The sequence below is a fragment of the Sminthopsis crassicaudata genome, chromosome 4, assembly GCF_048593235.1.
Source record: "Sminthopsis crassicaudata isolate SCR6 chromosome 4, ASM4859323v1, whole genome shotgun sequence".
NCBI lineage: Eukaryota > Metazoa > Chordata > Mammalia > Dasyuromorphia > Dasyuridae > Sminthopsis > Sminthopsis crassicaudata.
In genome coordinates, this window is record NC_133620.1 from 184853673 (window position 1) to 184869173 (window position 15501).

General features: G+C 33.6%; 1 protein-coding gene across 3 annotated transcripts in view; it reads right to left on the bottom strand.

The window, feature by feature from the left end:
• DCBLD1 (discoidin, CUB and LCCL domain containing 1) overlaps positions 1-15501 on the bottom strand; it is a 101484-nt gene that overhangs the window by 17939 nt on the left and 68044 nt on the right. For all 3 annotated transcript variants that reach the window (XM_074310017.1, XM_074310018.1, XM_074310020.1), the window contains exons 6-7: positions 11220-11362; positions 763-803 (exon numbers count right to left, since the gene is read on the bottom strand). In XM_074310017.1, the coding sequence (XP_074166118.1) occupies positions 763-803; positions 11220-11362 (184 nt within the window). The remainder of the gene's footprint in view (positions 1-762; positions 804-11219; positions 11363-15501) is intronic.

Below are 15501 nucleotides of genomic sequence, written 5' to 3' on the forward strand. Positions count from 1 at the left end.
TTATTTGAACCTCATCCTGCATAGCTGGGAAGCTGGACCACCTCTACCTGTTGTTTACAGACCCTTTAACTAAAGACTTAGGTTATGCTGATTAGAAATCTAGTCAGACCTAAAGATTGATGCAAAGACTTTTCTTACAGTTGTGTATCTCAAGTAGCCCATATATCTATCTGAAAACTAGCCTGTAGTAATCAAAGAAATATTGTTTCCATGTTCCTTTGATTGTTCACAGTTCTGAAGAATGAGATACTGTATTTTCTGATTTCAGGGAAATATATCTGTTCATTCTCCCCCTCCCAACTTGAAGAGTCCCTAAACTTTCTTTCCTACAATTAGAAATCAGATTACCTAATATTGTATCCTGATTGTTTTAATTAATTGATCTTATTTAATTCATTGTAATGTAGAACAGTTAGTCTCCCCCATTCTTAGGTTCTAGTGTGGTAGATACTGACCTTAGTGTCATTTCTCATTTCACTTGGGGTGGGGGGAAAAGAGAAGATGAAGAATTGAAACAGCTTTGGTGTGTTAAAGTAGGCAACTCTATCTACTATATATCATAGTGCTTCTCATGGGTTATTAATAAGCTTTTTTTCTTTTATAGTTATTTCCTCAAATTTCTCTTCCAAACATCATAAAATGAATGTTGCTTAGCTCTCTTCAATATCCAACATTTCAAAAGATGAAGAAGGCATGTAATAGTAACTAATGGGAAACTATAAACATTTATAATCTCCAAGAAATTATTACAGTATTTCTTACCATTGGATGGAAACACAAATCGCTTTTGTGACAGAGAACCACTAGGAGAAAAAAAAAAAAAAAAGAAAATACTTATTGTTAGATGAGTTTCTTCAAGGGCAAAATAAGCATGTATACTTTATATAATATAGACACACTGTACACAAATTTTAAAGGATATCTAAAGGCCATGAAATGACGTGCATAAAATATACCACCTCCCAAAACTCTGAGAATTTTCCCTGGTTATCTCCTATCCCTTGAATTTTCTTCTTCCTTATCTTTATCCCCTGTCCTTCCAAGCTTCTTTCAAGTCCCAGTTAAAAATCCCACTTTTTTCAAGAAGCTTTTCCAGATTTCCCTTAATAGTAGTAGCTCTTCTCTGTCAATTACCTCCAATTTACATATATATATATAATTTCTTTGTACATAGTTGTTTGCTTGCCATCTCCCAAATTAAACTGAATTCCTTGAGAGAAGGGATTATTTCTTTGTCTTTGTTTATATCTCTAGTGCTTAGATAATATCTGGTACACAAGGAGCTTAATAAATGCTTGTTGACTGATATGCTTTAGAAAGCATACTTTCCTTTAGTAGTGACCTCAATTTTCCATTCATCCTCAATATTAAAATTTCAGTAAGAGAACAAAAAATTTTCCTGGTATATTTTCACTGTTGTACAATCTTCCTTTTCCAGATTTAAAAGATGCTCTTAGCCATAATTTTTTATTATTATTTTCAAAACATATGCACAGATAATTTTTCAACATTAACCCTTGCAAAACCTTGTGTTCCAAATTTTTCCAATCAATGTTAAGGTTTGGTATTAGCCTGATCATCTGCTTTCCCTTCTCTTTCTGGCCCCTGGAGTTGCTCTATTTCATGAGATGTTCCAGATATGCTTTATGTGCCATTTTGTTTTCACAAAGGCTACATCAAACTTTTTCTTTAAGGCAGCTGTTATCAACTTAGAGAGTACTAAAAACAAAACAAAACATTGACAATTATATTTCAGTATAATTAGATTGCTTTGTAATGCTATGTATTTTATGCATTTAAAATATTATTCTGAGGAAGCATCTATAGGCTTCATCAGACTACTAAAGGGGTCAAAGACAAAAAAGTTAAGTACTTTTTGCCTTAAGGCCTGGGATCTTGTCTCATTCCTATATTCTTAGTACATGAGTTTTCATCCTACACTAGGGGAAAAAAAATCAAGGATGCCATTTTTTCCTGTTTGTAGACTTTTGCATAGGATATTCCCAAGTTTGGAATGCATTTTCTCCTCATCTCATCTCTAAGAATTTCTAGCTTTCTTCAAATCTCGGTTTAGGTATTAGCCATCTATAGGAAACCTATTCTGATCCCTTGAATTGTTATCCTCTTCCTTGGAAAAATACTTTGTAAATATATTTATATTAAGTTATTTGTGCACATATTTCCCTCAACAGAATGCCAGTTCCTTAAGAACTATATATCCCCCCTAATTCCTAGGTTAACTAAATGCTTGCTGACTGAGTTAGAAAACTCCTGTCAGTGCTCACCAAATCCTATTAATTCATCTCTCATACAATCTGCTGTATTCTTCTATTTTTCTTCATTTCAATTAGTTCAGATCCTGTCAGACCTGGACAACCTTGTACCCTCTAAAGACCATGGGGACCTTTCTATCTGACTCACAGATAAAATCTTTCATATATTGCCTCCCCCATTACAATATAAGCTTCTAGAGAACAGGAACTGTCTTATTTTTCTATCTTTAAGCCCAGGGTTTAGCACACTGCTTTGTACATAATAAATGCTTAATAAAACATTCTAGTAATCATTCATTCACTATTCATTTTCTTACCTCTAGTCTTTCTTGATTCATCTTGTACACTACTGTCAGACTAATTATCCTAAAACACCCCTTTCACCATGTTTTGTTCAAAAACCTTTAGAGGAGTCTAAAGATTGATGACTCATCAGGAAATTAAATACTTTCCAAAATTTGACATCATCCAAAATTTCCAGCTAATTTTCTGTGCAAATCTGCTGCTTGTCAACCTGTTCCACTCAGATGCCAAATATATTCTGCCTTTTCTTAGCTTAAGAGTTACCTATCTTACCCACATTTCTACCTTTGCTCCAGCTGTCCTCCATACCTGGAAGACCTCACCCTTCTTGCCTCTTGCTCTCAGAATCTTTTATCCATTAAAATTCAGTTCAAGCACCAAGATTTTCCAGAGTTCCCCAGTTACTAGTGCCTTCCTTTCCAACAACATCTTGCACATACTTAAATATATTCCCATTAAAATATAAACTTCTAGAGAGCAGGGCTTCTTCCACTTTTGCCTTTGTATCTACTTTGCACAATGCCTAAGATTTAGCAGGTACTTAGTCAATCAATGTTTTCTGATTGATCACTAAACTCTGTTGTCCACACATTCATCTTCCTTTGCTGAACTCAGACTTTCCAAATTCTATCTCATTCATCAGACCAAATTCAAATATCACTTCCTCCATGAGTTTCCTGATCCTTCTGGACATAAGAGATTTCTCTATCCTCTGAATTCCTAATACAATAATTATTAATATCACTTATATACCATGCTTGATGACTTAAGTTTTTTGTTCTGTAGTTTGTGCTCATTTTGTAGTTCTCTGTCTTCCAAAATGTACTGTAAGATCCTGAATTGAGTCACTTTTTCCCCCCCTTTTGGTTTCCTTCCCCAATTCTCTGTTGCCTGCCTATTGTATCAGTCAATCAACAAGTATCTACTAAAAAAAGTAGTAAAAGCTCAATTTTTTCATCAATGAATATTAGTGAAGGGAAATGTTATTACATTGAACATTCAGAGACCTTTTTAACTTAATAAAACTAAATAAATGCTTTATTTAATTTAATTAAAATGCAAAAATAAAATATTGTATTCTAAGTAGGGAATTCACACATTTCAAATTATCTCTTGAATGATTGTATATTACTTAATAAAAATACTTTCTTTACTGTGCCTCTGTTCTTGGACCTAATAAGAGGTATTTACTGTGCATCTATTCTTGGAAGAATGATTTTATTTATTTGTTTATTTTTAATTAAAGCTTTTTAATTTCAAAATATACACATGGATAATTTTCAACAGAATGATTTTGTTAATTGATTATTACTAAGACAAAACATCAAAACTAATTCACACACACCCGCAACTCAAATCTGCAATACCAGAATCAATTAATCAAATAATAAATATTCATTTCTTTATTTATTTTTGGCAAGACACTGTGCTAGACATTGGGGATACAGATATAACAAATGGAACAATCCCCAACCTCAATGAGTTCACATTTTAATGGAGTAGGAAACATGTGTATATGTGTTTGTGTGTATACAAATACAACACAAATATAAAGCAAATAAATAGGCACACCAACTATAACTATATATGTATATTACCTGTATATACATATATGTATATGCATGTACATATGCACATGTGCACTATACACACACACAAAGCAGTTAAATACAATTTACTGTAAGAGGGAAAACTTGGCAGGGAATCAGGAAAAGCATCATGAAGAAAATGCTGTCTGCATTTTAAAGGAAGTGAGAGACCATGAGGAAGAGCTGAAGTAGGAGTGTATTCCAACCAGTACAAAATGAAGAATAGAAAAAAAGTCCAGTTTGGCTAGATCACAAAGTGTAAGAAGAGGAGTAATGCTCAATGAGACTGGAAAGGTAGGGTGAAGCCGGGTTGTGTAACACTTTAAAATCTAAACAAAGGTATTTATATTTTATTCTAGTGGCAACAGAAAACCATTAGAGTTGGTTGAATAGACATCACATGATTAGATCTGCTCTTGAGGAAAATTACTTTGGCAGAAGGGCATATTATGTACTGGAGTGGTGAGACTTGAGGCAGGAAGACCAAGTAGGAGAGTATTGCAGTAATTTAGGTGAGAAGTGATGAGGGCCTGAACTAGGTGGAAGTTATGTAAGAGGAAGGTTTGATAATTGCTTGGATATGCAAGCAGAGGAAGAGAAAGAAGTTGATAATAATGCAAAGATTACAAACCAGAAACACTTGAAAGATGATGATTGTTTTAAAAGAAATAGGGAACTTTGGAGAAAGAGAGGTTTTAGGGGGAAACAGAATGAGCTCAGTTTTAGACATGCTAAATTTGCATTTTTTTTTTAATTAATGCTGGCAGTTCTCTTCTGCCTGATTATAGTATAAGTTACAATAAAGGGTATGGGAGTCGGCACAAAGAACTTGGGTTCTCCTTCCAACTCTGCCATCAATTATAATCTTGAGCAAGTAGCTCACCTGTCTGTGACTTATTATTTGAAAAAGCCCTTCATCTTACACTCATTATAGACACACTTGGGGAGCTTCAGAAAATAAGGACTAATAGTACTAAAAAAATGCAGTATTTCTGGAATTTGGGAGCGAGAGGCAATAAGCTGGAGTGGAAGAAAAAAAAATACCTTTGCTCTCTTCTTGAAAACCTCAGATACTAACTACAGCTTTGCTCCATAATTAGCTACTTAACCTGGGTCAGTCTTATTCCCTTTATGGGTTTCCGCATCTCTGTCTGGAAAACAGAGATAATTACTATACTACCCATCTCTTAGAGGAAGATTAAAAAGAGCAAATGAAATAGCCTACAGAGGGCTAGTCTCATGATAAGAAGACTCAAATTCAAGTCCTGACTGTTATACACCCTGGTTCATAGATCTAGAGCTAGAAGGGAATTTTAGAGCACCCTCATTTTGCAGATGAAGAAACTCAGATTAAGGGTGGTTAAATATTTTGCCTAAGGTCACTTATATAGGCATGTAGCAGAAGCAGGTTTGGAAACCAATTCTTGCTATCTCATATTTAGCCCTCTTTCCCACTGTACTATGTTGCTTCTCACAAAATAGGAGGATGTTAGTTAACCCTTTATCCACTCACTACATCCTAATGTCTCTAAGACCCTAAGGGTTGTTGATCTGTAATAGGTAGGGAGAATTCCTATATTGACTTCCTCTACCAATCACCACCTCTCACCTCCAATCCCTCAAAAGAAAAAGCCAAATAGAAATGTAAAATATTATCATCACTATGACACAAAATTTCAAATGGCAAAAATTACTCTTTGATAAGGAACAAAATGTGAGGACCTTTCTGTGAAAGACACATGCATTTGAAAGCAGTTATATTTCCAGAATGTAAGGGAACTTACTTTTATATATCTTGTGATCATGGAGGGAAACCACAAATAATTATGGCAGCTTTTGGAAATGTTTCAGAATAGGATCAGATAAAAGTCATAGATCTGTTAACTGGAAAACTACATGAGATTTCTTGAAGAGAAGCTTCCTGACATTTATCAATTAGTGTGGATTAACTACTAATAATAATAATTAGTATTTATATAATGCTATAAGGTTTGCAAAGTACTAATATGTTATATTATTTCATATAATCCTCACAACAACCCAGTATTTAGGTGGTATTATTATCTCCATTTTACAGAAGAGAACACTCAGGATAATGAAGGTTAAGTGATTTACCAAAAATCACACAATTAATAAATGCCCAAGATAGAATTCAAATTCAGGTTTTCCTGACACCAAGTCATGGGCTCTATCTGTGTCACTAAGCTCTATCTATTTATAAGGTTTATCAAGTTAGTTCAGATGTCAAAATAACAAAGATTATGTATAATTATTTAGATGTCAAAATAAATTGTCTTCCAAGAATGACCCAATGGTTTAAAAATCTACTAGTAGGCATTTTCTTTTGTCATATGGCGGGCCTTCTAGAGCTGATAACATTCAATAAAAAACAATTTAGATAGAGTACCAATTTCTTTAATTCCCTTTTTGGCTTTGCTTAGATAACCCATTATGTTTTCTTAAATATTCAAGGGCATTATCCAAATAAATTTCCTGAAATTAATTTTTTTTACTTTCACTTTTCTTCCTGAATCCAGTAATTCTTTGCCCTTGAAATGTCCTTAGATTTCTGCTCTTTTCTGTTTTCTCTGATAGTTCCTACAAATAATGAATCTATGTCCCTTATCTTTGTGAACTTCCTTCCTGGTCTATATTCTGCCCCTTTTCTCCTACTCCAGGGGAATAGATTGCAACAAAATGTTCTTTAAACATATTAAGATTTCAAGTACTCTTCAGTGGAAATGTTCTCTCTGTGTACAATTGGGCCAAGAGGTCCTTGGCCCATCCTAAACTTTTATTAATCTGTAATGCCTGGGGTAAGAGATTTCACTGTAAAAAGAAATCAAGCAGTTAAACAGAGGCCAGGGCCAAGATTAATTGTGTAAGACTGTTCTCCGATCTGGGTTTAAAGAGAACTGGGTATTTACAATTCTACTGGGAATAGTGGGAGTTTTGGAAATATTGCCCATTGCTTCTTTCTAAAATGGTAGAAAAAAGTGTTGAGAAACTGATTAAAGATGATGACTTATGCCTAAAGCTAATAAAAAATTCTGGAAGGTTGCATTTTTTAATTATACCTGTAAACCTTTAAAAAAGCTAAATAAATGTAAAATAGGTAATGTACACTGTAGTCTAATATATTGGGCTGGTAGTATACTTTTAAAAGCAAAACAAACACACACACATACCCCTTTTAAAATCTAGAGCCAGAAAACCTAAGTTCAAACCTAGTATCACACTATTTAATATAAACAAAATAATAATTGTAAAATGTTTTATGTGCAATATTAATTTTGATTTTCATGACTGCCCCATGAAGCAGGTCATGAAAATGAGAAGAGGAAATGTGTTCAAAGAATTTGATGAAGTTTTCCAATGTCACAGTTAACAAATAAACAGAAAGGTCAGAAATAAATTTTTGTCCCCAGGCCTTCAAATCCAACTCTTTTTAAAAAAAATTTTTTTTTAGGTTTTTATTTTCAAAATATATGCATATAGTTTTCAACATTCATCCTTGCAAAACCTTGTGTTCCAAATTTTTCCACCTCCCTTCCTCCCACACCCTCCTTTATACAACAAATAATCCAATATATTCAACCCTTTTTTCTATTACAGTACTTTAGGAAAAAAAAAAAGGAAAGGAAAGGGAAAGGGAAAGGGAAAGGGAAAGGAAAGGAAAGGTGAAAAGAGTGGCTTAGGAGACTAGTAGACATGACTTACATGTATTGTGACCCCATACCCCACTCCAATCAGGGTCCCCAATTTTATTCTCTCATATTATCATTTATTTTCACTTCTTTTTATCAGAATATCTGAAATTCTGCCAATATGAGTTAATGGGGATGCACATCCTTTTTAAAGGAGGCAGCTAGGTAGACCACTGGGTCTGGAATCAAGAAAACTCATTTTCCTGATACAGCCTCAGATACTTACTAATTGTGTGATTGTGGGCAGGTCATTTAATCCTGTTTGCCTTAGTTTCCTCACCTGTCAAATGACGAGGGAAGAAAATGGCAAAGCACTATCTTTGCCAAGACAACCCCAAATAGAAATCATGAAGAGTCAGACATAACTGAACAAAAACATTGTTTTTTTAAAAGTGCAAATACTTCTGGGAAAGTTATGGGACTGCCATTCATGAGTATGATTTAAAAAGAGTGGCTAGGTTAAGACATATCTAGGAATAACAAATAGCCTAATATAAGAAAACAAGGTTTTCTCTTTTTATTTTCTTCTCTACTGGGCTGATAAAGCATTTCCAGGATGTATTCCCTCTTTCTGAGTCTTGTCTCCCTAAGTGAGGGAAGTGAATTGACGGAGGATGAGCTTGCTTCCAGCTGAATGTAGGAGCTTTACTTTAGGGACTAAAAGATATAACTTATACATTTATGTTGCCTTTCCCCAGATCCAATAAAAGAATAGGTTTATTTTGCTTGAACTTATTTATTTGTTAAAAGAGAAGGCTTTTGACAGGGGAAGGAAGGGCATGGGAGAAGAACATAGTGGGAGGGATGATAGTAACATACACACAAAAGAATTGTTCAGTTGTGTCCAACTCTGTGATCCCATTTGGGATTTTCTTGGCAAAGTTCCTGGAGTGGTTTGCCATTTCCTTCTGATCATTTTACATACTGAGGCAAAGAGGGTTAAGTGATTTGCCCAGGGCCATAGAGCTAGTTACTGTCTGAGGTTTGGTTTGAACTCATGAAGATGAATCTTTCTAATTTCAAGTCTAGGATTCTATCTACTGCACCAAAAAGCATCAATGAAACATTTTAAAAATACACAGAAAAGAACAGAAGAAAATTCAGAAAGGAACATAGAGAAGAAGGATTGAATTAAATTTAATATCTATTTTTTAAAAAGTCAAGCTGGATGAAAAAGAAATTCACGCTGTCATTCTCTTTATCTGTTCTTTGTATGATAAGAAAATGTTTGTGTTTATCAGGTTCAAAATAATAAAAAAGAAAAAAATTGTTAAAAAGACAATGTCTTCATACAGAGAGAACATTCATACACATAAATATACAGGTAGCTCCCTAGTTGACAAAATTTAGTTTAAAAAAATGCAATGTTCTTTTGTTCAGATTGGTATTAGTAGCAACTAACAAAGTGATGCCATAATTAACTCTAACTTTCTGGAATAATATATTAATGTACACAAGTGTGTATATAGATCATGACAACTGTAGTCTGATGCTAAGATCATGTAAAACTAAATAGACCCAGGAAGGTCAAAGTCACATCTGACATTTAAGGGCTCACTGCACACAAGCAATAGCATTTGATAAGGATAATTTTTACTACAAATCACAAAATGACAGGAAGCCTTAATGTACCAAATCACCATAAACTGGCTTATGATCACATCTACATATTTCTCTATCTATGAAATGTTTCATTTTAGAAAAGATTTTAAGCTTTAAAGCACACTGCTTAAGATTTGAAGAAATGGAAAGATGTTACTTAGCTTAAATATACCTCCAATAGAGTTAACGTGAAAAGTCCATAATCTTTTTGAGCCTTTGGTTTAAAGAAAATCTGAAATGCCAAACTAAAAGGATGTTAAAATTATAAAAATGGGGAATAGACAGTGACAGCCTCTGTTTCAAACTATGTCCAAATAAGACAATTGAGGGGATAGACTAGGGACCATTTTAGAGGGAATGCTTTATGATTTGGGGGATAGAGAATTTAGTTGGGAACTCTGGCAGGTCAGGAAAACAAGGAGACAGAAATAAGGAGAGAACACCAAGCATGGCAGGCAGTCACTTACTACCAACATGACCTTGGACAAATAAGCCAATCTCTTTGGATTTCAGTTTCTTCATTTAAAAAGGGAAGGAGTCAGATTAGAAAACCTCTAACATTCCTCTTGCTGTTTAGTCATTTCAATTATGTTTGACTCTTCATCACCCTATTTGGCAAAGATATTGGGCCATTTTGAAATTTCCTTCTCCATCTTATTTTACAGATGAAGAGAATGAGGGAAACAAGGTTAAGTGACTTGTCCAGGGTTACAGTGTCTAAGACCAGATTTAAGCAGCATTTAAGGCTCTAATGTATGATCTTATAATCTTACTGCATTTTGTATATTTGGAAGATCTTGAAATGCCAATCAATGACAAACAAACCTATATATTTTATTATTTATACTTAATTATTTATACTTATACGTAATTATTTATACTTATTTGTGTAGAACTAGACTACAAGATTATTTACTAGTTTCCTCTTGAATCATTATATGACTATTGTGTATCAGGCACTGGGCTAGTTATTGGGATGCAAAGATAAAAAACAAATAAACCAATCCTCAAGATGCTTGCTGGGATAAATCTAGATGTTCTCCATATATTATACACAACATATATATCCAATTTACTTTAGAAGTAAAAAGTATATATACAACAAAAGCAATGTGAACGACCAAATTGTTCTTAATATTATAATATAAAAAAAAATAAAGGCTCTATGAAGAAAGATACTCTCCACTTCCAAAGAAAAACCTGATAAGTAGGAGTATCTATAGTATGGTCTTATATATATTTATATATCTGTGTCAAATGGTGGCCTTCTCTAGCATAAGATAGGTTGGAAGAGAGGGAGACAATTCAAAATTTAAAATGTAAACAAAAAATTTAAATAAGTTTTTTTAAAAGGCAGTAAAAAGGCATATTTTGACACATTTCCTGTTTTAATATCTTTTACACATTCTGCACTAATTAGTAATTTAGTGAATATGTAAAAATCAGTAATAGATCAAGGGTTCCTGTGTCTTGCAAAAGGGAGTGGGAAATGGGGGCAGGGAGAAGTGTGACCTATACCACCTCAATTTAAATGTCAGCACTGCCAATGAGCCCTTTTACAAGCTACATTTATCTTCCACAAGGAAAGGAAATCATCAGAGCTCATTATGGCACATACAAATTTCCTCTCAAATGATAAACAGTAAGCATTATATTCCTTCTGCTCTCTCTAATGGGAGCTGGCTAATTATGCCTTCAGGGTTAACTTCTATAAGAGGGGAAAAAAGCAGAATGGTGACACTTACACCTTGGAGAAGATGCCATTGGCCAGAATTCCTTCATATGAGCCAATTCTTTCTGACTGAAGTACACTGAGCACATTGATCTGGCCCCCCAGTTCATCGGCAATCACTCCAGCATGTACTGCTGCTTTGCATAATAAGGAGGTCTGAAACACAGAAGAAATAGTACTAAGATTCTCAGTAAAACATTCAGGGAATTAAAAATAAAGTACCACACAAGTAGGATTTCCATTTTTTTTTTTTTTTTTTTTTTTTTTTTTTTTATCTTACATTTGGATTCTTTCTCTAGGTCTATTAGCAGTAAGAAGCTGGAATCACTAGGGTTAACCCTACATCCCAAAAAGGTCCTGTAGTATAATGGAAAAAATATGAAGGTTCATGAAACCTGACTTTGCCACTAATATAATGTATAGAGTCTCAACCACTCTGGGCCCTAGTTTGCTTATCTATAAATAGAAGAGATTAGATTAGTCTACTATTAAAGTTCCTTTGAACTTCTACAATATTTAAGGTGATGTATCAATGTGATGTCTAATATGACTCTAATAGACTGCTGATGGTAATACTACTCACACGTGCAGAGAACTAATGGTCTCTGGGTATAGAAGGTAACACCTTTTTTTCTTTTTTAAATTAAAACTTGTTATTTTCAAAACATATGTATAAATAATTTTCAACATTCACCTTTGCAAATTCTTGTCCCTCCCCCAGATATCAAGTGATCCAATATGTTAAACATGTGCAATTCTTCTACACATATTTCTACAATTATTCTGTATCAGATCAGAAAAGGAAAAAGATAAGAAAAAACTAAATGCAAGCAAACAACAATTAAAAAAAGTGAAAATATTGTTTTGATCCACTCTCAGTCTCCATAGTCCTCTGAGTTTTGATGCTCACTTGTAGCTGGTAAATAAATGTACTGAATCAACCCATTTCATAGTCTATATAGCAAGCTTCCATTGCCCTTCAAAAAACTTTTCCAACAACAACAAAAAAGCTTCGGAAAATGGTGCCCTTTCTGGTCCTTGTTGAGAGAGGGAGCATTTCAATCACAACAAGAAAGACATCATTAAAAATTTCCCACACACAACTTATTCAGATTCTTTTGTAAAAGCAGTAGGTCACCATGATCTTTTCTAGGTTATTTTACTGTTTTTGAAATACCTTCACCGACAATTAAAGGATTTCCTTAATTCTAATTTAATCACTTTACAGATCAAGCATGCGCTTGGTCCTTCTCAGAAAAGCCAGATAATTTCTTAGTCAATTTCAAGTGGAACCAATGACATTATCTACAATAAACAACTCTGACACATACCAGCTACCTACAGAATACTGCCAAATGTCACAGATTAGTCATAAGACTTAGAGGCATGTAAAAAGAAAATAATTATCCATTATCCAATAACTGAAGTATCCTTTTAAAAACAAGGCAAAACAAAATAAAACCAAGAAATCTTCTCAGGAAAAATAAGCTTGTTCTAAAATGTTATGACAAGATTGATAGTACTATGAGATCAACTAAGCTAATATATATAAAATACTTAAGAGCCACAAAACACTAGAGAAACATGGCTAAGTAGGCATTAGGAAGATCTAAGTTTGAATTCTTCTAATTAGTTGTGTGACCTTGGGAAAGTACGAGGGTCTTTTGGGGGTTCTAGTTTCATAGGTCCCTTCTGGTTCTCAATATATTAACCTATGATATTATTGGAACTTTAACACTTCAAAAGATTCTTGATTTTAATCATCGTTATTTCTCCAGGCAATGCCAAGCTTTTATGTTCAACATTTGAAAAGACCAGATATAAAATTGTAAATTGGAATGAGAAATGTTTACACACCCCAAAGCTCTTTTTATGTACATTGTATTCCAAATGTTTTAGAAGAGGGATTTTCTGATATATTTTTTCCCTGGGAAGAATTCATAACAGAGGGTTACCAAGGGACAAGAATTAGGATAAAGGGTGGGAAACAATGTATGAACAGAAAGGAAATGACTAGTTATTTGGATAGAATGGTTACTGCATTATGAAAAATTTTCATGACAATATTCTGGGGGATATGTTTGTGTATGTAAATACACAGACAGCTAGGTAGCACAGGGAGATAAAGAACTCGGCCAATGAGACTCAAGTCATTTAAGTATTTGCCTTAGTTTGCTCATCTATAAAATGAACTAGAGAAGGAAATGGCATCTGTGCCAAGAAAATCCCAAATGGGGTCCCAAAGAGTCCCAACTGAACAACAAAAATAAAAATACATATAGGTATGTATGTTTGTGGGTAGGGATATAGGTATACTTATAATATAAAATCTGGAACATAAATCAAGTAGTGGTGATGAAGTCAAGGTGGCAATTTCTAGTTCAAAATATCTGTGTGACAAATTCATAATGGCCATTCTTTGCCAAAAGGGACATTTATTTAGGAAAAGAGGTTACAGACAAAATGAACAGGTAAAATAGGCACTGGGAGTTGTAAGGATTTTTTAAAAATCCATTAAAAGGAATATGCCATAGAAAAGTTTAGCAGACTAATCAAAGTTAGTCATAGTAAAGAGAAAGAAGCTATTAAAGGGAAGATATGAGGGAGAGAAAATACCTCACAGTGGGCTTAGTCCTAAAAAAGACTTTAAGATCTTCATTATACGTACATATTTTATAGAGGAAATATAATTTTGGGGTTATCTCAGAGGAGGAGGGGAAAAAAGGCATTAACTAGGATGTTTAATGAGATGTTGACACTGCCTTGAAGATACTAACACAAGTAGTCTGGGAAAGCCTAGGTTCCCATCACAGGTATTTTAAAAATGCTAACCAAGGCAGCCTGGGTACATCCTGGTTACCTTAACTATGCTAGAGAGACAGTCTCAGAAACTAAGTTCTCAGGAACTTAGCATTGTAGCATCTTCTGAAAAAGGGAGAGACTAAGTTGATTTCAGAATTCAGAATTCTATTTTTCAGAAATCTATATTCTAATTGTGGAAATCTATCCCCCAAAAAAAATTGTCTATAAAAGAGGTACATAAATGCTAATTAAGAAGTGGTGGGAAACAGTGGTAGGTTGAACAATCTATAGCTGTCATTTAAATTTTTTTGTTTGTTAAGAAATTATCTTCTTTTATTGAAGGTTTTTTTTTATTTTTCAAAACATGTAAAAGGAGAATTTTTTCAACACTAACCCTGAAAAACCTTGTGTTTCAATTTTTCCCTCTCTTCTCCCTACCCCCTCCCATAGATGGCATGTAATACAATATATGTTAAAGATGATAAAAATATGTTAAATCCAAAATAGCCATATTATCATGTATAGCTATCATTTAAAGGCAAAAAATAGTGACCATCTTGCTATTTTGTGTTAAAAAGATTTTTCTTTATCATTTCATAAGATTTACAAATAATAAAGATACTGAGAAACCTAAAGGATTTTATTTTTACTTATGTGTGGGTTAGTATCAACCACAAAAACAGAGATCCTCAGAATAAGAAAAAGCAAAAAAAAAGGTTATTAAATCTTGCAAGAAAGGTCATCTCCCATCTGACAAGATGTTTGTCAATAAAAGGAGTGCAAAATAAAACTGCAAAACACAAGATTAAGCAGCCTGAATGCAGAAGCCTCCACCCCCAATTGTCCTTTTCTCCCATTATTTGGGGGAGTCCAGGCTTATATTCTAATTGTGGAAATCTATCCTAAAAATAAAAAAACCAAATTGTCTATAAAAGAGGTACTTAAATGGTAATTAAGCATTGGTGGGAAACAGGAGGGGACAACCACATGCAACTTTTTTTATCTATAACTCCTTGTTATTATAAAGTCTCAAGTCACAATTAAGGTATAGTTTAAGGCTACCAGTATCTTCACTCAGTTAATTCCATACACTCATGATCTCATCTATTTTGTATATACAAGAGAATTTGCATGCTGGTATAAAGATGGATCATCTCCAAATATTGAGAACACTCCTATAACTAGATCTCTCTTTTTTTGAAATTAAAGCTTTTTATTTTCAAAGCATATGTATGGATAGTTTTCCAACATTGACTTTTTCAAAACCTTGTGTTCTAATTCCCCCCTTCCCTAGATGTAATCCAATGTATGGTAAACATAGTAGAAAAAAACCACAATTGTGCTGCACAAGAAAAATCAGATCAACAAGGAAAAAAATGAGAAAGAAAATAAAATTGAAGTAAACAACAAAAAAAAAGTGAAAATGCTATGTTGTGATCCACAGTCAGTTCTCACAGTCTTCTCTCTGGCTGTAGATGGCTCTATTCATCACA